At 47.3% G+C, this 22,060-nt stretch overlaps 1 protein-coding gene across 3 annotated transcripts in view; it reads left to right on the forward strand.

The window, feature by feature from the left end:
• The window catches only part of OSBPL8 (oxysterol binding protein like 8), a 247,305-nt gene that overhangs the window by 164,866 nt on the left and 60,379 nt on the right, over positions 1–22,060 (forward strand). For 2 of the 3 annotated variants that reach the window (XM_033951168.1, XM_033951171.1), the window contains one exon: positions 12,296–12,394. The exons of the other annotated variant lie outside the window; for it this stretch is intronic. In XM_033951168.1, the coding sequence (XP_033807059.1) occupies positions 12,296–12,394 (99 nt within the window). The remainder of the gene's footprint in view (positions 1–12,295; positions 12,395–22,060) is intronic. 3 annotated transcript variants of the gene reach the window in all.

Consider the following 22,060-nt stretch of genomic DNA (forward strand, 5'->3'; position numbering starts at 1 on the left):
CCGTTGCCAAGTAGCTTTCACTGCAGATCTCTCCTCATTTCCAGCAGAGGACAGCTATTTCAAGCAGCCCATTACCTGAATTAAGCAGGCATCAGGCATTTCAAAAAACTTATCCTTGTCAGTAGGTAGCTCACCGGCCGACCCAGACCTTGTAAAAGTTTCTTTTTTTTTCCGATCCAAGATGGCCGCGGTCGTGGTGCAACGAGCAACTGCCTGCTAACCCCCACCTTCGGGAAATCTTTCCTCTTGCTCTCTGCCAGAGAGCTTTGATCGTGCTAAAGAGGGAAGGAAAGCCTCACTGGCCTCACGGCGTCCCGGACCAGCCCACCCTGGCAACGTTTAAAATTAAATCTTGTTGTCTCTGCCTGGGGGACCCGATCTTGCCGCTTCTGCCAGCGGGGACCCAATCTTGCCGCGTTTGTCAGCGGGACCCGATCTTGCAGCCTTTGCCAGCGGGGACCCGATCTTACCGGCTTTGTCAGCGGGGATCTGATCTTGTCGTCTCTGCTTGGGAGACCCGATTTGCTGTCTTTGCCGTTGAGACGGATTCAGCCCTCCACACCTCGTTTTTCAGAAAACAATGAAAACGGCACTTTTTTTTCCGATTTTCCCCTTCAATTGACTCTCCCACCTAAACAAAGAGGTAAACTCCAATTTATATACTTTTAAGAACGTTTTTTGTAGTTTTTTTTTTTGAAATTAAGCTTGTTTATACAGGAGCTCTTTCTTCATCCAACCGTCATCGTTCGCGTCCAAGCCACGCCCCCCAAGAAGATTTCTCTTTAATGCCAAGGGTGTAACTGCTCTAGACTCTAGACTCCGGCTGGAAGTCTAAACAGTCAGCTGGTTAAGCAGAAGCAAATTCAGAGTTGGTGCAGGAGTAAATAACTAATTTGAAATAAAAAAAATTTTTCTTCTGCTAATGTGATTCCTGTCATTTTTCTTCCCTCTTTTTCTTTAAATTTAATAAGGTTTCTTATTAACATATAAGAACATAAGAACATAAGAAGTTGCCTCCACTGGGTCAGACCAGAGGTCCATCTCGCCCAGCGGTCCGCACCCGCGGCGGCCCATCAGGTCCACGACCTGTGAAGTGGTTTCTGAACACCTCTACAACCTACCTCAAGTTCTATCTGTACCCCTCTATCCCCTTGTCCTCCAGGAACCTATCCAAACCTTTCTTGAACCCCTGTACAGAGTTCTGGCTTATCACCTCCTCCGGAAGCTTGTTCCATGTGTCCACCACCCTCTGGGTAAAAAAGAACTTCCTAGCATTTGTTCTAAACCTGTCCCCTTTCAATTTCTTCGAGTGACCCCTAGTGTTTGTGGCCCCCCACAGTTTGAAGAATCTGTCCTTATTTACTCTCTCTATGCCCTTAAGGATTTTGAAGGTTTCTATCATGTCCCCTCTAAGTCTCCTCTTCTCCAGGGAGAACAGACCCAGCATTTTTAACCTGTCAGCGTATGAAAAATTTTCCATACCTTTTATCAGTTTAGTCGCCCTCCTCTGCACTCCCTCGAGTACTGCCATGTCCTTCTTGTGGTACGGCGCCCAGTACTGCACACAGTACTCCAGGTACGGGCGCACCATTGCGCGATATAGCGGCATGATGACTTCTTTCGTCCTGGTTGTGATACCCTTTTTGATGATGCCCAGCATTCTGTTTGCTTTCTTTGAGGCTGTCGCACACTGCGCCAATGGTTTCAGTGATGTGTCTACCATCACCCCCAGGTCCCTTTCAAGGTTACTCACCCCTAGTAGTGTTCCCCCCATTTTGTAGCTGAACATCGGGTTCTTTTTCCCTACATGCATGACCTTGCATTTCTGTACGTTAAAACTCATTTGCCACTTATTTGCCCAGTCTTCCAGTCTCGTTAGGTCCCTTTGCAGGTCTTCACAGTCTTCCGTGTTTCTAACCCTGCTGCAGAGTTTGGTGTCATCAGCAAATTTTATAACCTCACATTTTGTTCCCGTCTCCAGATCGTTTATAAATATATTGAACAGTAGAGGTCCCAGCACCGACCCCTGCGGAACTCCGCTCGTGACCCATTGCCAGTCTGAGTATTGGCCTTTTATTCCAACCCTCTGTTTCCTGCCTGCCAACCAGTGTTTGATCCATCGGTAGATATCCCCTTGCACCCCGTGATTCCACAGCTTTTTATGTAGCCGTTCGTGAGGTACCTTGTCGAAGGCTTTTTGGAAGTCAAGGTAAATGATGTCTATGGATTCCCCCTTATCCATCTGGCTGTTTATTCCCTCAAAGAAGTGCAGCAAGTTCGTGAGGCACGACCTTCCCTTGCTGAAGCCATGCTGGCTCGCCCTCAGTTGTCCATTGTTTTCTATGTGTTCACAGATTGCATCCTTTACCATTGCTTCCATCATCTTTCCCGGAACCGAGGTCAAGCTCACAGGCCTGTAGTTTCCCGGGTCACCCCTTGATCCCTTCTTGAAGATGGGCGTGACATTTGCTATTTTCCAGTCTTCTGGGATCTCCCCAGTTTTTAGGGAGAGGTTACATATTTGTTGAAGTGTCTCTGCTATTTCGTTTCTCAGTTCTTTTAGTACCCTTGGGTGGATGCCGTCCGGGCCTGGTGATTTGTCGCTCTTTAGTCTGTCTATCTGTCTGAGGACATCCTCTTTACTTACCTCTAGTTGAATCAGTCTTTCGTCGTGTTCTCCGTTTATAAACACCTCGGGTTCTGGGATATTGGTTCATCTTGATGATGGTAGATCTATACTTTTAAATTTGAAATATATTGATGGAGGCAATGAAGAAAAAAATGTAATCTTCTGTACCTTTTTATAAACCTATGTTCTGATGTGTTTCACAATTTCTGGCATGCTGCTGTCAAAATTAGATGTACTTCATGAAACAGATAAATAGAATCAGCATGGTTATTAGATTAAAGTATCAAACATACAAGCACTTAGCAACGGCTCCAAGCTTAACTGGCGATGTAGCTGAATTTACTAAACTACAGAGATTGCAAGATAAGTACCGCTTTTCAAACATATTTCTTGGAACAAATATTTTTTGAACAAAAGTTTGAGAGAGAGTTTTGAATAAAGCAAGATTACGTTGTACCAGTCTGCCGATTTTCTTTAGAAAAGAGCCTGTTTGGTATTAAGAAGAAAAATATATAATATGTGTATGCTGTGATTTTATAGCATTATTTGATATAAATTTTGACATTTGCTGCCTTTTTAAGTATGGAGGTTTAAGTAGTCAATCATAAATAAAGAAAAAAATTTTTAAGTTAGTGAGAATAGGAAGGTGGTTGGTAACTGATGAGGTAAACAGGAGCGTGTAAAGTATTACACAAAAAAACCCTTACTTGGGGAGACTGCTTCATGGTCTGAGGTACACCACCAAACTATGAATTGCACTTCCACAGACCTGCATGTTTCCCCCTTCTCTCTTATGTCCTCTGGCTTCCCCCCTGGCCTCCCATCTCACCTTCTAAGCTAATTATGGCAGCCTGCAGAGGATCGCCGGTGCTGTAGCGATCCTAGCAGGCTGCTGTTGGCCTCTGCAGCATATTCCATCTGCCGCAGTCCCGCCCCTCCTCCTCCTTTTTTTTTTTTTAAACTTTATTTATCATTGGTTACATATAATAATAACAAAAATACAGGAAAATCAAACAGTCAAACCAATAAAAGGAAACAAAAACATAAATCTTTTTTCTCAATGATAAAGTCCACATTATTGGAGTTGTCTGATATGTTTAGCAGAAAGCAATTATATTAAATACAGTATTTTTCCAATCAGGAACAGGCAAAATTGGCGTTCTTTTCCTTTTTCCAATGACACAATTAACCCCTACCTGAGAAACTTAAACAATCATTCAAGAAGCTTTCAAAATTCATTATTTACACCAGCACTTGTTTTTCATTGCCTCGGGTCTGCGGGTTTGGCGTTTTTTGAGGTATTATGTGTCATGTGAGATATAATTGGGTTCTGGCACGTTATTTATTTAACACAAAAAACTCCAAAAAGAACTGCCAGAAGTACTTTAAAAGATGCAAACGTAGATGCAGTTAAAGTCAATGGGCTCTAAGAGAGGTACTCTGGAGATAAACACTCGTGAGAACAGCAAACATTATAATATTAATAAATAAGAGGGTTTTTTTTTTATTTTTTGTGAAATAATATTTCTTTAGCACTCTCCAGACCAGTAGAGGTTAACTTTACGAATGGGTATATATCTAATCATGACCAGCAGGTGGAGACTGAAAACAAAACTTTGGGACAGTATATCCTAGCCCCTCCTCTCTATTTCCCTCAGTCTTCTTTCAGTCTCCAGCAGGTGTTGAGTGATCTGTACCCATCTCCCTTGGTAGGGCTGTTGGAATTTGTTTAGGGGGTTTATTGTCCCTGTTTTTAGCCGGACGGAGCTTGGGCGGACTCTGTTTGGGGGTTCGTCCGACCTCAGGGGTGTCAAACCCGGCGGGTCACGAGCGGGGTCCCTCCCCCCACTTCCTCCACCTCCCCACATTTTTTTAGAGGAGCCTCAGCAGTAAGCCTTGCCCCCTAAATCAAGCAAGGCATATTGCTTTGAGAGCCTGTGGAGTCTGTTCTGTAAAAAAAAAAAAAAAATCCTGAGGTAGTGCTGGTCTGGAGGGTTGTATCCCTTTAAGAAATCTGTATTTTACTGTATTTTTTCAACTAACCGGCACTTTTTTGCAGCTAGGTCGCGTATGGAGCAATGAGCACTTCTAAAGGGAAAAAGTGCTCATTGTGCTCCAGACGCGAGGCACTCGCGGCCGGCCTGTGCAAGCGGTGTTCAGGCCGGTGCGGTGGAGGAGCTCTGTCGGCAGCGGCTGCAGGCGCCCAGAGCTCCCCGCCGATGGTGCCTCGCGAGTCGGCAGGGAACGGTGGGGAAGCCCGGTCTTCTCCGTCCGCCCACGGAGGGATTCCCCAAACCGCCGACGGTCGGGTTTTAGAGGATTCCCTCTCAGCTGATTTTTTGACAGCTGATGCCGGCTTGCCTGCTTTAGCGGCTGAGACTATTCAGGTTTCTCAGCCGCTTCAGGCTATGGAGGGAGCTTTTTTGGCGGGAAAACCGCCATCTTCTCTGTCTGGCCCCTCCATTTTGTCTTCCACCTCAGGTGACCTTCCCCCTGTTTTGACTATGCAGGGGCAAGGTTCTGCTGGGTCCCCTGCTGTGGCAGGGAGTCCCTTGGGACCCTCGGGGGGTTTTTCTCCTGAATTTTTCTTTTCTTTATGCAGAGCCTATTTTCAGGCGGCTGGGGGTCCCGGTTGCGCCCAGGGGGTTTCGGGGGGTGGGTTTTCCTCCGCGCTCCCTGCGGCTTTGCCTCTTTCGTCTGGCGTGACGTCCCCTCCGCCGCCTCCCTTGTCCAAGCGTCCGCGGGTGTCGTGGGACGAGAATTTGTGGTCGGAGGAACGGGTCGGTCTGGAGGAGGACCTGGACCCTTCTGAGGAGTTCCAGGACTCTCTGGAGGGGACGGAAGCTGGCGGCGGGTTGTCGGATTTCCCGTTCTCCAGTGACGAGGCGTCCGTGGTGCGCCTTTTTCAGAAAGATGAGCTGCCTGACCTTATTCAGCAGGTTTCTTCGGTTTTGCGTTTTGAGGACGCGCCGCCGGAGACTCCGCGTGTGGGGGACCCCCTGTTAGGGGGGATCCGTTCCGTTTCCCGCTCTTTTCCTATGCATCAGGATATTCGGGATATTATTCTGGAGCAGTGGAAAACGCCGGAGACGCCGTTTCGGCTGGCGCGCAGCATGGCTCGCCTGTATCCCATTCCTGAAGGGGATCGGGCTACGTTAGCTTCGCCAGTCGTGGATGCGGTGGTCTCGGCAATTTCCAAGCGGCATACCGTGCCTGTTGAGGGCGGTTCTGCCTTGCGGGACCCTGAGGAGCGCAAATTGGAGAGCATCCTTAAGCAAAATTTTCAGGTCTCTGCCTTTGGGGTCCAGGCGGCTATTTGTGGGGGACTGGTCGCTCGCGCCGTGTTTCGGTGGGCGGAGCGGGTCTTGGATCGAGAGTCTGACGACTGGTCTCTGGTGGATCAGGAGGTAGCGAAGATTGAGATGGCGGCCTCATTCCTCTCAGATGCTCTATATGACTTGGTGCGGATCTCGGCTAAGTCTATGGCTTTTGGCGTGGCCGCAAGGCGTGTGTTGTGGCTGCGCGCTTGGGCGGCGGATGCTGCGTCCAAAGCTAAGCTTACTAAATTTCCCTTTCGGGGGTCGTTTTTGTTTGGAGAGGACTTGGATAAGTTGATTCAGACTCTGTCGGACTCGAAAGTTCCCCGTCTGCCGGAGGACCGTGCCCGCCCGGCGTCTCGGGGGGGTGCGGCCCGGGGGCGTTTGCGGGATTTTCGCAAGTATCGCCCTGGGCGTGGGGCTGCTTCTTTCCAGTCTCCGGGATTTTCCTGGGGTCGGTTCTTCCAGCGCATGCAGCCCTTTCGGGGGGCCCGTCGGGGGGCAGGGAATCCCTCCGCCGGTTCCCCCGCTTCCCGTCCTGCACAATGACGCCTTGCCGGCGCCCCCTTTGGTTCCGGTGGGGGCCCGGCTGCGCAAATTTTTCCCCAAATGGGCCGAGATCACGTCCGATCAGTGGGTCCTGGAGGTGGTGCGGGACGGTTATGCCCTGGAGTTCGCCCGCTCTCTGCCGGATTTTTTCCTCGCTTCTCCATGTCAGACTCCGGGGAAGACGCAGGCTTTTCGCCAGACCCTTCAGCGCTTGCTAGATCTCAGGGCAGTTGTTCCGGTGCCCCCTCCGGAGTGGGGCACGGGCAGGTACTCCATTTACTTTGTGGAGCCCAAGAAGGAGGGGACCTTTCGGCCCATCCTCGATTTAAAAGGGGTCAACAGGGCTCTCAAGATTCCCTCTTTCCGTATGGAAACTCTGCGGTCGGTCATTCTGGCGGTTCAGCCGGGGGAGTTTCTCACTTCTCTCGATCTGACGGAGGCCTACTTGCATGTTCCCATTCGGGCCTCTCATCAGCGTTTCCTGCGCTTTGCGATCTTGGGTCGGCACTTTCAGTTCTGTGCGCTTCCCTTTGGGCTGGCCACGGCTCCTCGGACGTTCACCAAGGTGATGGTGGTCGTCGCGGCAGCCTTGCGGTCGGAGGGCATCCTGGTACACCCTTACCTGGACGACTGGTTAATTCGGGCAAAGTCGTTACAGGAAAGCTCCCGGGTTACTGCTCGGGTGGTGGAGTTTCTCCGGTCGCTGGGCTGGGTGGTCAACCTTTCCAAGAGTTGGTTGGTCCCGGCTCAGCGTCTGGAGTACCTAGGGGTGCTGTTCGACACCTCCTTGGGGAAGGTCTTCCTCCCAGAGGGCCGGGTGAGCAAATTGCAATCTCAGATTCGCCTGCTTTTGGCGTCCCGGTGTCCTCGGGCGCGAGATTTCCTCCAGGTCTTGGGGTCGATGGCGGCGTCCCTGGACGTGGTGAGGTGGGCGCGGGCCCACATGCGTCCTCTCCAATATGCTCTACTCCGGAGGTGGTCTCCCCAGAGGCACGGGATGGATGTTCCGGTTCCCCTGCGAGGCTTGGCGCGCTGCAGTCTGCGTTGGTGGCTCCAGACCCCTCACCTAGTTCAGGGGGTGGGTCTGGATCTCCCGCAGTGGACGGTGCTCCTGACGGATGCGAGTCTCCTGGGTTGGGGGGCTCAGTGTTTGGGTCACTCAGCTCAGGGCACCTGGTCCGCGGAGGAGGCCGCCTGGTCGATCAACGTGTTGGAGACCAGAGCGGTCCGTCTGGCGCTGTTGGCTTTCCACTCCCTGTTGCTGGGCAAGTCGGTCAGAGTGCTGTCGGACAATGCCACGGCGGTGGCTTATGTCATTCGTCAGGGGGGCACCAAGAGCACTCAGGTGGCGCAGGAGGCGGCTCTGCTCATGGTTTGGGCGGAATCCCATCTGCTGGACCTCTCGGCCTCTCATATAGCCGGAGTAGAAAATGTTCAGGCAGACTTCCTCAGTCGTCACTTCCTAGATCCAGGAGAGTGGTGTCTCGGCGCCGAGGCGTTTCAGTTGATAGTGCAGGCTTGGGGGCAGCCCCTGATGGACCTGATGGCCACGGGTGGCAACGCCAAAGTGCCCCGCTTCTTCAGTCGTCGCAGGGACGGTCTGGCCGAGGGTCTGGATGCTCCGGTCCAGCAGTGGCCAACGGAGGGGCTGTTGTATGTGTTCCCTCCTTGGCCGCTGGTGGGCAGAGTGCTTCTTCGCATTGTTCACCATCCGGGTTTGGTGGTGCTGGTGGCGCCGGATTGGCCTCGCCGTCCGTGGTATGCGGATCTGGTGAGGCACCTGGTAGCGGATCCTCTTCCTCTGCCTCTCTCGGACGACCTTCTGATGCAGGGTCCCATTCCCATGTTCGACCCGTCTCCCTTCTGTCTTACGGCGTGGCTCTTGAAAGGGGTCGCCTTAGCAAGAAGGGATATTCAGACAAGGTGATCTCTACACTGTTGGGGTCCCGGAGGCTTTCTACCTCTCGGGCTTATGTGCGGGTTTGGCGTCTCTTTGAGGAATGGTGTCGGGCGCGGGGAGTGACCTCTTTTCGCGCTTCTCTGCCTAACATTCTGGAGTTCTTGCAGGATGGCCTGGATAGAGGCCTGGCTTGGTCTTCTCTCCGGGTTCATCTTGCGGCCCTGTCGGCTTTTCGAGGGTTGGTGTCAGGTCAGCGTTTATCGGCTCTTCCTGATGTGATTCGGTTTTTGCGGGCGGCCAAGTTGCTTAGGCCTCCCCTACGGCCCTCGGTTCCCTCTTGGGATCTTAATCTGGTTCTCTCTGTTTTGGTGCGTCCGCCTTTCGAGCCCTTGGACGACTGTTCTTTGAAGGACCTTACTTTGAAGGCGGTCTTTTTGGTGGCCATTACTTCTGCTAGGCGTGTTTCTGAGCTGCAGGCTTTCTCTTGTAGGGCTCCCTTCTTGGAGTTTTCTAGGGAGCGGGTCGTCTTGCGGCCTGTTCCTTCCTTTCTGCCGAAGGTTGTTTCTCCTTTTCATGTCAATCAATCGGTGGTTCTCCCGATCTTGGGTGGTCGGGAGGGCTCTTCTGAGCAACGGCAGCTGCGCAAGTTGGATGTCGGTCGGGTCCTTCGCTCTTATGTGCAGCGGACCCAGGAATTCCGGAAGTCCGATCATCTCTTTGTCCTCCTGGCGGGTCCTCGTCGGGGAGCTGGCGCTTCTAAGGCTACTATTGCACGCTGGATCAAGGAGACGATTGCTTCCGCTTATCTTCTGAAACAGCAGCCTGTTCCGGAGTTTCTCAAGGCTCATTCCACTCGGGGTCAGGCGGCTTCTTGGGCTGAGTCGTCGCTCGTGCCTCCAGTGGATATTTGTAAGGCTGCGGTTTGGTCCTCCTTGCATTCCTTTGTTCGTCATTATCGGGTTGATGTGCAGGCGCGTCGGGACGCGGTGTTCGGTGAGCGTGTTCTGGTATCGGCCCTTCGGGGGTCCCGCCCGTGAGAGGGACTGCTTTGGTACGTCCCATTCGTAAAGTTAACCTCTACTGGTCTGGAGAGTGCTAAAGAAGGAGAAATTAGGTTCTTACCTGCTAATTTACTTTCTTTTAGCTTCTCCAGACCAGTAGAGGTCCCCACCCTGTCTGTTGTTGTTGTTGTTGGGGCTGTTGCACGGGCAGTTTTTGGTTTTTGCTGCGGGTTCTAGTATTTTTCTAGGGCCGGGGAGAATTGAAGAACAGCGGCTGTGGCTCGGCTGGCTTAGCTGGCGAGCTGTGGGGACATTCTTCCTTCGGGAATTTCTCCTCTGCACTTTCCAACAGCATTTTGGGTATGTTATTTGTTACTCCTTTCGGAGTATTGTTTTTTCTCTCTGTTGTTTTCCAGTTCTTGGTTCTGCTTGGCTATTCGGCAGACTGAGGGAAATAGAGAGGAGGGGCTAGGATATACTGTCCCAAAGTTTTGTTTTCAGTCTCCACCTGCTGGTCATGATTAGATATATACCCATTCGTAAAGTTAACCTCTACTGGTCTGGAGAAGCTAAAAGAAAGTAAATTAGCAGGTAAGAACCTAATTTCTCCTTATATCAATGACCTGGAGGAAGGAACATCCAGTGAGATCATCAAGTTTGCAGACGATACAAAACTATGCCGGGCGATCAGATCACAGGAGGATAGAGAGAAACTCCAGAGCGACTTGTGTCGGTTAGAAACATGGGCGGAGAAATGGCAGATGAAGTTCAATGTGGAGAAATGCAAGGTAATGCATTTAGGCAATAAGAATAAGGAATACGAGTATACAATGTCAGGTGCAACTCTGGGGAAGAGTGAACAAGAAAAGGACCTGGGTGTACTGATAGATAGGACCCTGAAGCCGTCGGTACAATGCGCGGCAGCGGCAAAGAAGGCAAATAGAATGTTGGGCATGATAAAGAAAGGAATCTCGAGTAGATCGGAGAAAGTTATAATGCCGCTTTATAGGGCAATGGTCAGACCGCACTTGGAATACTGCGTCCAACATTGGTCTCCCTACCTAAAGAAGGATATAAAACTGCTGGAGAGGGTGCAGAGACGAGCAACAAAACTGGTGAAGGGTATGGAGAAACTGGAATACGAGGACAGACTTATAACACTAGGATTGTTCTCCCTTGAGAAAAGGAAACTGCGTGGGGATATGATCGAGACCTTCAAAATACTGAAAGGAATCGACAAAATAGAGCAGAGAAGATTATTTACATTGTCCAATTTGACACGGACTAGAGGACATGAAATGAAGCTAAGGGGGGACAGGTTCAGGACTAATGTCAGGAAGTTCTGCTTCACTCAGAGAGTGGTTGACACCTGGAATGCCCTCCCAGATGAGATTATTGCGGAATCGACCGTCCTAGGCTTCAAGAGCAAACTAGATGCATATCTCCTTAAGAGAGGCATGTAAGGATATGGTGGACTATAAATTACGACAGGTGTACACCTGCCAGGGCCTCCGCGTGTGCGGATCGCCGGACTTGATGGACCGAAGGTCTGATCCGGAGATGGCATTTCTTATGTTCTTATGTTATGTTCTTAGTGTGAGAGGTTAGTGAGGGGTGGAGAACCTCCAGTGCAATGAGAAATAGGGTAAGGGCAGCAAACCCCTACCAGCACACCATCATCGGATACCTCACATGTGCATAAATAATATAGTGAGAATAAGTGTGAAAAATAAGTAATAAATAGTTAAATTATCACACGAGTGAAATCACACAGAAAAACACTCTGAGAACCCCACAGCCAACTCCCCAAATGAACTCAAACTTAGCTTGAAAGATGGAAACATTTTTCCGTGGATATAGCAAAGACAGCACAATGTAGCAAGAGTCCAGGGAATCGCCACATTCAGAGATCCCCTCTGACCGGGTTCAACCAAGCCCTGTTTCGGTAACTCAGTGTCCCTTCATCAGGAAGCCTTTAAGCTAAACAGCAAAAAAAACAATCAATGGCCACACAAATGAATCCAACAAGCTGGCTGGGAGGAGGGCAGAGCTAACGGAGCAGCACACAGCGTGCTTAAAAGCCAAGCAGGAAATACGTCATGAAATTGGACCCATGAGCGCTCCGATGATGGTGTGCGGCTGGCTGTCCTAGTGCTGCCGGCTCTGCTTCATTGCAAGCATTAGCACTTCTCTTTTGAGCAGTTCTGTAGAGCTTACATCCCCATACTGAGGGCGCTCATTCACTATTTAAATTACTTTGTAAGAAGTCTGATATTGATGCTAGTATTCTCATATGACATATAGTATCTGAGGTATGCTCTGTCCTTTGATATTGTATCTTTTAAGCACTGAATATTTGGGGGGAGGGGCTTCTTTTTTGTTTCGAAATATAGCAGTAGCAAGTATTCAAACTTTTGTGCTTTGTGATTGCTATGTCCTTTGAAGTTGTTCATGTGCTTGAATCAAAGCGAGCTTATCAAGGTGTAAAACTGCTTTCTTGCATAGCTACATACCAATCAAGTTTTCAGGATATCCCTAATGAATAATCATTAAATTACTTGCATGTGTTGCTCCATTGCATACAAATGTATCTCTTGCATATTCATTAATGATATCCAGAAGCCTAACTGGTTTTTACTCCCCCTCTTCCATACTTCCCTACCTTTTGTCAGTTTCATTCCTCTGTTTCTACTTGCTCTTCTTTCCCACTGCCACTACCCCTCCCCCTTCACTTTCTCATCCTTATCTCCCACAAACTCTCCCCATGATGAGCTTCAAAGTCTGTTCTCCTGGGTCTTCACTGGTAGATTCTCCAGGATTGCAGTTTGACTAGACTGTAGTTGCAAATTATTTGCCGTGATAATTGCCATATAATCTTTTTTCCCTCCCCCCCCCTTAGGAAACTCACTGTCTGCCATTCTGGAAGGAGATGGTCGTCTAACATTTTTAAACAGAGGAGAAGATTATGTAATGACCATGCCATATGCACATTGTAAAGGTAGAGATGATTCTTACTAGAAAATTAGAAAGAAGGGAAAGAAATATAAAAATGGGTGGATTTCATTTAACTGGAACCATATACTCTGGTAGTATTTCAGATGTTGTGACTTTCTTTTAAGTAAACATAGACCTCATAATTGGATCAATGACAGCCTGTGTGACATGATGTACTAATTGATTAGAAAACAAATGTAATCTATTCTAGAACCTGGGAGCAAAATGAAAATTCCCGACCATCAAAATGAAGTATACGCCAAATATCTTTTAAATCACAAGATGATTTTATAAATCTTCTTGGACTTTTATCCATCAGTGGATCCATAACAGCATTGAAATCCCCTGCTACTACTAGATTTGAAGTAGCCAGTGGAAGAATCAATTGTTGCAGAGTTTTAAAAAAATTCATTCTGATTCGAATTAGGGGCATATATATTGAAGAGCGTCATGGTGGTATTTCCCATGTCCATTTCCACATATACCCATCTTCCAAGAGGATCAGCTGCCTTAAATTTAAATGAAGCAGAACATTTTTTATTTATTAATATAGCAACACCAGCTTTTTTCCCTATTGCCGAAGAAAAATAACATTGTTTAACCCAATCACCTTTTAGCTTTATAGATTCATTATTTGACAGATGGGTCTCTTGTGTGCAGCATATATCAGCGTTCTGTCTTTTTAAAAATAATAATGCCTTTTTCCTTTTAATCGGGTGATTGACACCATTAACATTTAAAGATATTATCTTAAGATCCATTATACTCTAATATAATATGTAATATATCAACCCAATCTTCAATATTCTTTATAAACTCCATTTTCCCATATATAAGATAAATCAAAGAATTGCCTACTTTACCCAGACCCTTAAAGTTTAATACCCACCCACTCCCTCCCTCCCCACCCCATACATATACGAACACTTGGAAACGCAAAATTAGATCAGGTCTGACATCACTCCTTACAAGCTAAAAAAAATAGGGGGTAGGGTTTTTTATTCTCTTTATCATAAATTATAAATAATTTATCATAATAGATGTTATCCCAGGACAAGCAGGCAGCATATTCTTGACTGATGGGTGACGGCACCGACGGAGCCCCGGTACGGACACTTTTAGAGTGATTGCACTCTAAGCACTTGGAAAGTTCTAGAGGCCGCACCGCGCATGCGCGAGTGCTTTCCCGCCCGACACAGGCGCGCGGTCCCCAGTTTCTTAGTTTCCGCGGAGCTAAGAAGACGCGTTTTTCAATGGCTGTTGAAATTTTTTTCTACTTGCCTTCCCGCTCGCGTAAACCTTTTTGGCTCTATTGCCTTTTTCTTTTGATTCATTTTTGTAAAAAAAAAAAAAAAACTTTAATTTTTTTCTTCATTTTTGGTTTTTCCCCGGCGGGGCCTTCTGCCACCATCGAGGCCTCGGCCTTAGATTTGGCTGAAGCCGTTTTTACTTTCATGCCCCCTCAGCCAGGGTTTAAAAAGTGCCAGCGGTGTGCTCGGCCTATATCTCTCACGGACCCACACAACTGGTGCCTACAGTGTTTGGGTCCTGAGCATCAGGCTTCCACCTGCACCCGCTGTGCTACTTTAAAAAAACGTACTCTAAAAAATCGCCAGATACAACAGCGATTACTGTTCGGTGCCGAGATGTCCGACCCCGTTCCATTGACACCGGCTTCGGCACCTACTCAGTCGGCACCTTCCTCTTCGACGCCGCGCCACACCGCACCGGCGTCCCAGCACTCAGGTAAGCCGGCTAAGAAGCCTTCCCCGCTAGAGCGTCCTCCGGTCTCGAGTGCAGCGAGCCCAATCCTGCCGACCGTGAGGCATCGGGCTCCTCATCTCCGGGGTGTAGAGCGGTACCGCAGAAGAAAAAGGCGGTACCGGTGCCCTCCCTTGATGATCGCATTGCGGCCATCTTACAGGTACAGCTGAAGGAGCAGCTCCAACAACTCCTTCCAGCTATCCTGACACCGAACCTTCCGGTGCCGGTCTCGTCTGAGCCGCCGGTACCGAGAGTGGAACGACCTATTCTGTCTACTTCCTCTCTTTCGGTGCCGCTACACTCGACCTCATCGGTGTCGATGCCAATCCTTGCACCGGAGCCGACAACTCAACACCAGTCGGTACAGACCTCGGCTCCGATTCAACCGGTAACATCTCCCGGTACCGCTTCGATAAGGTCGGGTAAGTTGGTACGCAAGTCCCGACACCTGGAACCATCCACCCCTGAGTCTCGGGATCGTAGTTCCCATATTCGAGACCCTGATCTGTGGGGTGATTCCGAAGAGCCTTTTCTTTCAGAAGGTGAGTGTTCTTCGGGGGAGAATGAGCCTGATATTCCTGATCCTTCCTCCAAACATGATTCCACGTCTTTTTCGTCATTTTTAAAAGACATGTGTGAATCTCTGTCCATTCCTTTGGAGGCTGAGTCTAAAAAGTCTAAGGCCTTTTTAGATGCTCTTGATTTTGACCAGCCTCCAAAGGAATTTCTGAAACTCCCTCTTCATGACATCTTGAGGGAGACTTTTTACAAAAATTTAGAGACTCCTCTCACTGTCCCGGGAGCTCCCCGTAAATTGGATTCCCTATATAAGGTTATCCCCATTCCAGGTTTCGATAAACCCCAGCTTCCACATGAATCTCTCCTGGTGGAATCCACACTGAAAAAGTCCTCAGGAGCTAGTGTGTATGCTTCTGTCCCTCCTGGTAGAGAAGGCAAAGCCATGGACAAATTTGGTAAGCGTCTCTATCAGAATGCAATGTTAGCGAATCGATCTGGCAACTATGCTTTTCATTTTTCTTTTTATTTAAAGCATCTCCTTACCACCATGGCTTCCTTTGAGCAGTACCTGCCTGAGAGGAAACGTTCGGCCTTTCGCCAATGCTCTTCTTCTCTTTTTCAGCTCAGAAAATTTATGGTAAGATCTATATATGACACCTTTGAACTTACCTCTAGAGCAACGGCTATGTCTGTGGCCATGCGCCGCTTAGCCTGGTTGAGGGTATCCGAACTTGATGTTAACCATCAAGACCGGTTAGCAAATGCACCTTGCTTAGGGGATGAGCTGTTTGGAGAATCCATGGACTCAACTACCCAAAAGCTCTCCGCTCATGAAACACGCTGGGATACCCTTCTTAAAACCAAGAAGAAGACTCCACCAGCACATCCTTTCAGACAGCAATCCACTTACCAACGCCGTTATGTGGCTCGTCCCTTACAGTCTGCCCCTCAACAACCTAGGAGACAACGTCAACAGCAGAGGCAAACACCTAGACAGCAGCAGCAGCAACCTGTCAAGCATCCTCCTCAACAAAAACCGACTCAGCCCTTTTGACTTGATTCTCCAGGGCATAGCCAGCATCCAACCTTCACCACTCCTGCCTCAACCCATTGGAGGGCGTCTATCTCTTTTTCTCAGCCGGTGGGAAGTCATCACTTCGGACCGATGGGTCCTCAACATCATCCACCACGGCTACTCTCTCAACTTTCAAACCCTCCCAGGCATAAGTCTACCAAATAGTCTGCTTTGCACACTCCCCAGTCTTCCCTCCTCCTTCAGGAAGTTCAATCCCTCCTCCTTCTGAACGCCATAGAGGAAGTTCCTCCGGAGCAAAAGGGGCAGGGTTTCTACTCCCGTTATTTCCTAGTCCCCAAAAAAACAGGAGATCTCAGACCTATCCTAGATCTTCGCGATCTCAACAAATGCTTAGTCAAAGAGAAGTTCAAGATGCTCTCTTTAGCCACTCTATACCCTCTTCTCAATCAAGACGACTGGCTATGTTCCCTCGATCTCAATGAAGCATACACTCGCATACCAATCAATCTGGCCTCCAGACAGTACCTACGATTCATGATCAATCATTGTCATTACCAGTACAAGGTGCTACCCTTCGGCCTAGCCTCCTCTCCAAGAGTATTCACCAAATGTCTGATTGTGGTGGCTGCTTTTCTACGTTCTCACCACCTTCAGGTGTTTCCTTACCTGGACGATTGGTTGATAAAGGCCAATTCAACTCAAACAGTTCTTCAGGCCACCAACCAGACCATCCTATTTCTACGTTTGCTGGGGTTCGAGATCAATCTACCCAAATCTCATCTCATCCCCACGCAGAGACTTCAATTCATTGGAGCAGTCTTAGACACAGTCCTCATGAGAGCGTTTCTGCCATCCAACCGTCTTCAAACGCTTCAATCTCTATGTCAGCAGGTGCTGACACAACGTTCCATCTCTGCCAAGCAAATGATGATTCTCTTGGATCACATGGCCTCTACAGTTCATGTCACACCACTTGCCCGTCTGCACCTGCGCACTCCTCAATGGACCCTGGCTACCCAATGGTCCCAAGCGATGGATCCTTGCTCACGTCCCATATCTATAACATCATCTCTTCGTCAGTCTCTACAATGGTGGTTGACATCCTCAAATCTATCCAGAGGTCTTCTGTTCCATCTACCTCCTCATCAACTTGTCATCACCACCGACGCCTCCCCTTATGCCTGGGGAGCTCATTTAAACGAGTTCCAAACTCAAGGACTTTGGACGGCCCAGGAAATGAAACATCATATCAATTTCCTCGAACTCAGAGCAATGTTTTATGCCCTCAAGGCCTTCCAACATCTTCTCTTTCCTCAAGTCCTACTGCTATGCACGGACAATCAAGTTGCGATGTACTACATCAACAATCAGGGAGGGACGGGCTCTCACAGCTTATGTCAGGAAGCCCAGAAGATTTGGGCATGGGCCACGGATCACCATCTATTCCTGAAAGCTATCTACATTCAGGGAGCAAAGAATTCCTTGGCAGACAAGCTCAGCAGAGTTCTCCAGCCTCACGAGTGGACACTCGATCCTTTCACTCTGCAGTCCATCTTCGCTCAGTGGGGCACTCCCCAGATAGACCTCTTTGCAGCTCCTCACAATCACCAGCTGCCCCTATTCTGCTCCAGACTCTACTCTCCTCACCGTCTGGCAGCGGATGCATTTCTCCTCGACTGGTCCAATCTGTTCCTGTATGCTTTCCCTCCTCTGCCTCTCATGTTGAGAACCTTGTTCAAGCTCAAGAAGGAACGAGCCACCATGATTCTGATTGCTCCGAGGTGGCCCAGGCAACATTGGTTCTCCCTTCTACTTCAACTCAGTTCCAGGGAACCTTTTCTTCTTCCACTGTTTCCTTCTCTGCTTACACAGCATCAGGAGACCCTTCTACATCCCAACCTCCAGTCTTTGCACCTCACAGCTTGGTATCTCTCGGGCTGACTTCTCATGATACGCTTTTGTCTCAGCCTGTTCGTTCAATTCTGGATGCCTCCAGGAAACCGGCCACTCTGCAATGTTACCATCAGAAGTGGACACGTTTTTCTTCCTGGTGTCTTCTCCATCATCATGATCCCACTTCTCTTGCAGTGGAGACCTTGTTGGATTATCTTCTTTCTTTGTCTGACTCTGGTCTCAAGTCTTCTTCAGTCAGAGTCCACCTAAGTGCCATTGCGGCGTTTCATGAGCCAGTCCATGGAAAACTCCTCTCAGCTCATCCCTTGGTGTCCAGGTTCATGCGGGGTCTTTTTAATGTGAAACCACCTCTTAAAGCCCCTCCTGTTAGCTGGGATCTCAATGTGGTTCTGTCCGCTTTAATGAAGCCTCCATTTGAACCTTTGGCTACCGCTTCTTTTAAGTTTCTCACTTGGAAGGTACTTTTCCTTATTGCTCTCACCTCTGCCAGGAGGGTCAGTGAGCTACATGCACTAGTTGCGGATCCACCTTTTACAGTCTTCCATCATGACAAGGTGGTTCTGCGTACACATCCAAAGTTTCTCCCTAAGGTTGTCTCTGAATTCCATCTCAACCAATCCATTGTTCTAGCTGTCTTCTTTCCGAAACCTCACTCGCATTCTGGAGAACAGGCTCTGCATACTTTGGACTGTAAGCGGGCTTTAGCTTACTATTTAGACCATACTAAGCCCCACAGATCATCTCCCCAACTCTTTCTGTCCTTTGATCCGAATAAATTGGGTCATCCTGTTTCTAAACGTACGTTGTCTAGTTGGCTGGCAGCGTGCATTTCATTCTGTTATGCTCAGACCGGACTGACACTGGAAGGTTCTGTCACGGGCCATAGGGTCCGAGCTATGGCAGCATCTGTAGCTTTCCTCCGTTCCACTCCTATTGAGGAAATCTGCAAAGCTGCCACTTGGTCCTCAGTTCATACTTTTACATCTCATTATTGTCTGGATGCATTCTCCAGACGAGATGGACATTCGGCCAATCTGTTTTGCAAAATTTGTTTTCCTAATGGCCAACCTTCCCTCCATCCCACTTTTTGTTAGCTTGGAGGTCACCCATCAGTCAAGAATATGCTGCCTGCTTGTCCTGGGATAAAGCACAGTTACTTACCGTAATAGGTGTTATCCAGGGACAGCAGGCAGATATTCTTGTGTCCCACCCACCTCCCCGGGTTGGCTTCTTAGCTGGCTTATCATAACTGGGGACCGTGCGCCAGTGTCGGGCGGGAAGGCACTCGCGCATGCGCGGTGCGGCCTCTAGAACTTTCCAAGTTCTTAGAGTGCAATCACTCTAAAAGTGTCCGTACCGGGGCTCCGTCGGTGCCGTCACCCATCAGTCAAGAATATCTGCCTGCTGTCCCTGGATAACACCTGTTACGGTAAGTAACTGTGCTTTATTCTTATGTGAAAATAACAAAATAAAGGGAGGGAAGAGGATTCATAATTAAATAATAATTGATAAAATCATTACAGTTTATATGATGTGTAAAATCATAATAAGGATAATATAAGATATGTTTTATATAAAGTACATTATAGAAATATCAAGTGTATTAAGATAATTGTATGAAAATTTATGACACTTGTTGTTATATGAAAAAATCAATATAAAACTTTAAACGTAAACATAGACCTCATACAGTGGAAAGACTTCAAGATTTATCAGTTTAATTTAGACAGCATTACTGTATTACCTGCCTCTTTGCCACTGTGGCTTACAAAATGACTACACAGAAGACATAAATTGCATATTTTTATTTATTTATTCAGTTTTCTATACCGTTCTCCCAGGAGAGCTCAGAACGGTTTACATGTATTTATTCAGGTACTCAAGCATTTTTCACTGTCTGTCCCGGCGGGCTCACAATCTATCTAATATACCTGGGACAATGGTGGGATTAAGTGACTTGCCCAGTATCACAAGGAGCAGCGTGGGTTTGAACCCACAACCTCAGGGTACTGAGGCTGTAGCTTTAACCACTGCGCCACACTCTCCCCCATATAAAAGTAGAGATAAATTTACAAAAAAACTTTTAGATAGAAAGGCTTAAGAATATTTAAATATTAAAAAAAAATCCTATCTGTTGAAAGAGCTTGAAGTAAAGCTATGGGCTCCTTTTACTAAGCTGTGCTAGCGGTTTTAGCATGCGCTGCAGTGCCACGCGTGCTAGACGCTAACGCCTCCATTGAGCTGGTGTTAGTTTTTCCTTGTAGCGTGGGGGGGCAGCTTATGCTAAAAACGCTCCCGCAGCTTCATAAAAGGAGTCCTATGTCTGTAAATTCTTATGAAATTGGAATAATCTAAATCATTTTCATTTCTTGTAATACATCCCAAGGCAGGGAGCACTCCTGCAAAACAAGAAATATTAAACTTTTGTAGTCTAAATGTCTTTGGACTCAAGATCACAAAATACATCCTTGTCTAGACTTAGAAGGCAGCAAGCCTACACTTTTCAAATTTGTCATCCAATCCCATAATATGGTGTAAAGATCAGACATAAATTTAAACTTTACTTGAATTCCACAGGAAGTCAGTATAATGGCTAGATTACCAAGGGCTTACCAACATGTGAAATCCTTTATCCTTTATAACTACAGCTCTTTTGTGACTGAAATTTGAATAGCATACATAATCCAAAGTATGTTTTGTGCATATTCCCATGGATAAGTTGAGTAATATCATCCCAAAGTGCCTGACTTAGATTGTTTGTTTCCCTGTAAAGCAGTACTCATGCAACTATGGGATTTCATTGAAAAGAACGACTCCCTCTTTACCTACCAGTCGGGTTTTAGGAAACATCACAGCAATATTAGACATCACAGATGACTGCTGGAAATTTCTTGAATAAAGGGGATGATGTACTACGGATCCTTTTGGACCTAAGCACCATGTTTGACACCATAGACTATTCCCTTCTCATGTCCAGGCTGAAGCACATTGGAATTCGTGAAGTTGCACTAGAGTGGTTTTCCTCTTTCTTAAGCGAAAGATCATAGAGTGTACTACTTGGCCAGACCACATCTAAACCAAAGCCATTTAACTATGAAGTACCACAGGGCACCTTACTATCTTCACTACTTTTCAACATATATGTCAGATTAGTAATTGACATTGCAGAAAAACACCACATCCATTCATTCGCTGATGATATCTAACTCTTAACTTCCCTGGGCCCAAATCGACCCAAGCAAATCAAGAAACTACAGTGCTGTTTGTCTGAATTAAAGGATTGGGAGGGTTACATTTCTACTTATAGATTATAATGATAAGATGTTCAAGTGCTCAGATTAATTGTGTTTATTATGAATTTTTGTACACTTGATGAAAGTTTAAAAATGAATAAAGAATTAAAAAAAAAAAAAATGAATTAAAGGATTGGATGACCATAAACAAGCTACAGCTAAATGCATCAAAAACAGATCTCCTCCGATTCGCAAAGAAAACTGCACATACCCTCATCCCCATTATTCTTTGGAAAATAACACCCTCACGGCCAAAGACAGCGTCCGCAGCCTGGGAGTACTAATGGACTCAAATCTTTCACTCACGAACCACATCTCCCAAATAGTGTTGACCTCCTTTTATTATCTCCGCCAGCTGAAGTGCATCCATCCATACTTCTCAGAACCTGAATTTGCCCAGTTACTATATGCTTTCATGCTGACTCATATGGATTACTGTAAGGCACTACTAGTAGGCCTATCTGCCAAAAACCTATCTCACCTCCAATGCGTCCAAAATGCAGCAGTCTGCATATTAAAAAAACCTGAGCACCCGTGACCACATCAACCCAGCGCTAGCATCGGTTCATTGGCTACCTATCAAGAAGCCCTGCATCTTCAAAACCCTAGTGCTGGCATTCAAAACCTTCATGGAATTGGTACTAGGCTACCTCAAACCACCAATCTATAACCCAAGCCGACCGTTAAGATCTCAGGAAGAAAGATTGCTGTCTCTACCCCCTTGACATGCCCTCAAAACAGAATCAGCCCGCAGACACGTTTACTCGAACTTCATACCCAAATTTTGGAATCTCATTCCTCCATCAATCGGAGAGCTGGATGACCTATAGATCTTCAGGAAGGCCATAAAAACCTTCCTCTTCACAAATCCAGCTCCATAAAAAGACCTTGAGCCTAACTGATCTCAGATAAACTCATCAACTAGACCAAAGCACTAAGTTCCTCACCAAAGCATGTTTAGTAAATTAGATTATCTCAGTTGTTTATGTCTGGTTGTTTGTCTACTATAAGTTGATTAGTGTAGCTCATATGTTTATCTCTCCTACAGCATGTATAGTTAATATACCTCAGTTGTTCATATGTTCTCTTATCTACTATATCTCGGTCGTTGTACCACTAGTTTTCCAAATAAGTCTTGTCCATA

Source organism: Geotrypetes seraphini, chromosome 7 (assembly GCF_902459505.1).
Source record: "Geotrypetes seraphini chromosome 7, aGeoSer1.1, whole genome shotgun sequence".
NCBI classification, from domain to species: domain Eukaryota; kingdom Metazoa; phylum Chordata; class Amphibia; order Gymnophiona; family Dermophiidae; genus Geotrypetes; species Geotrypetes seraphini.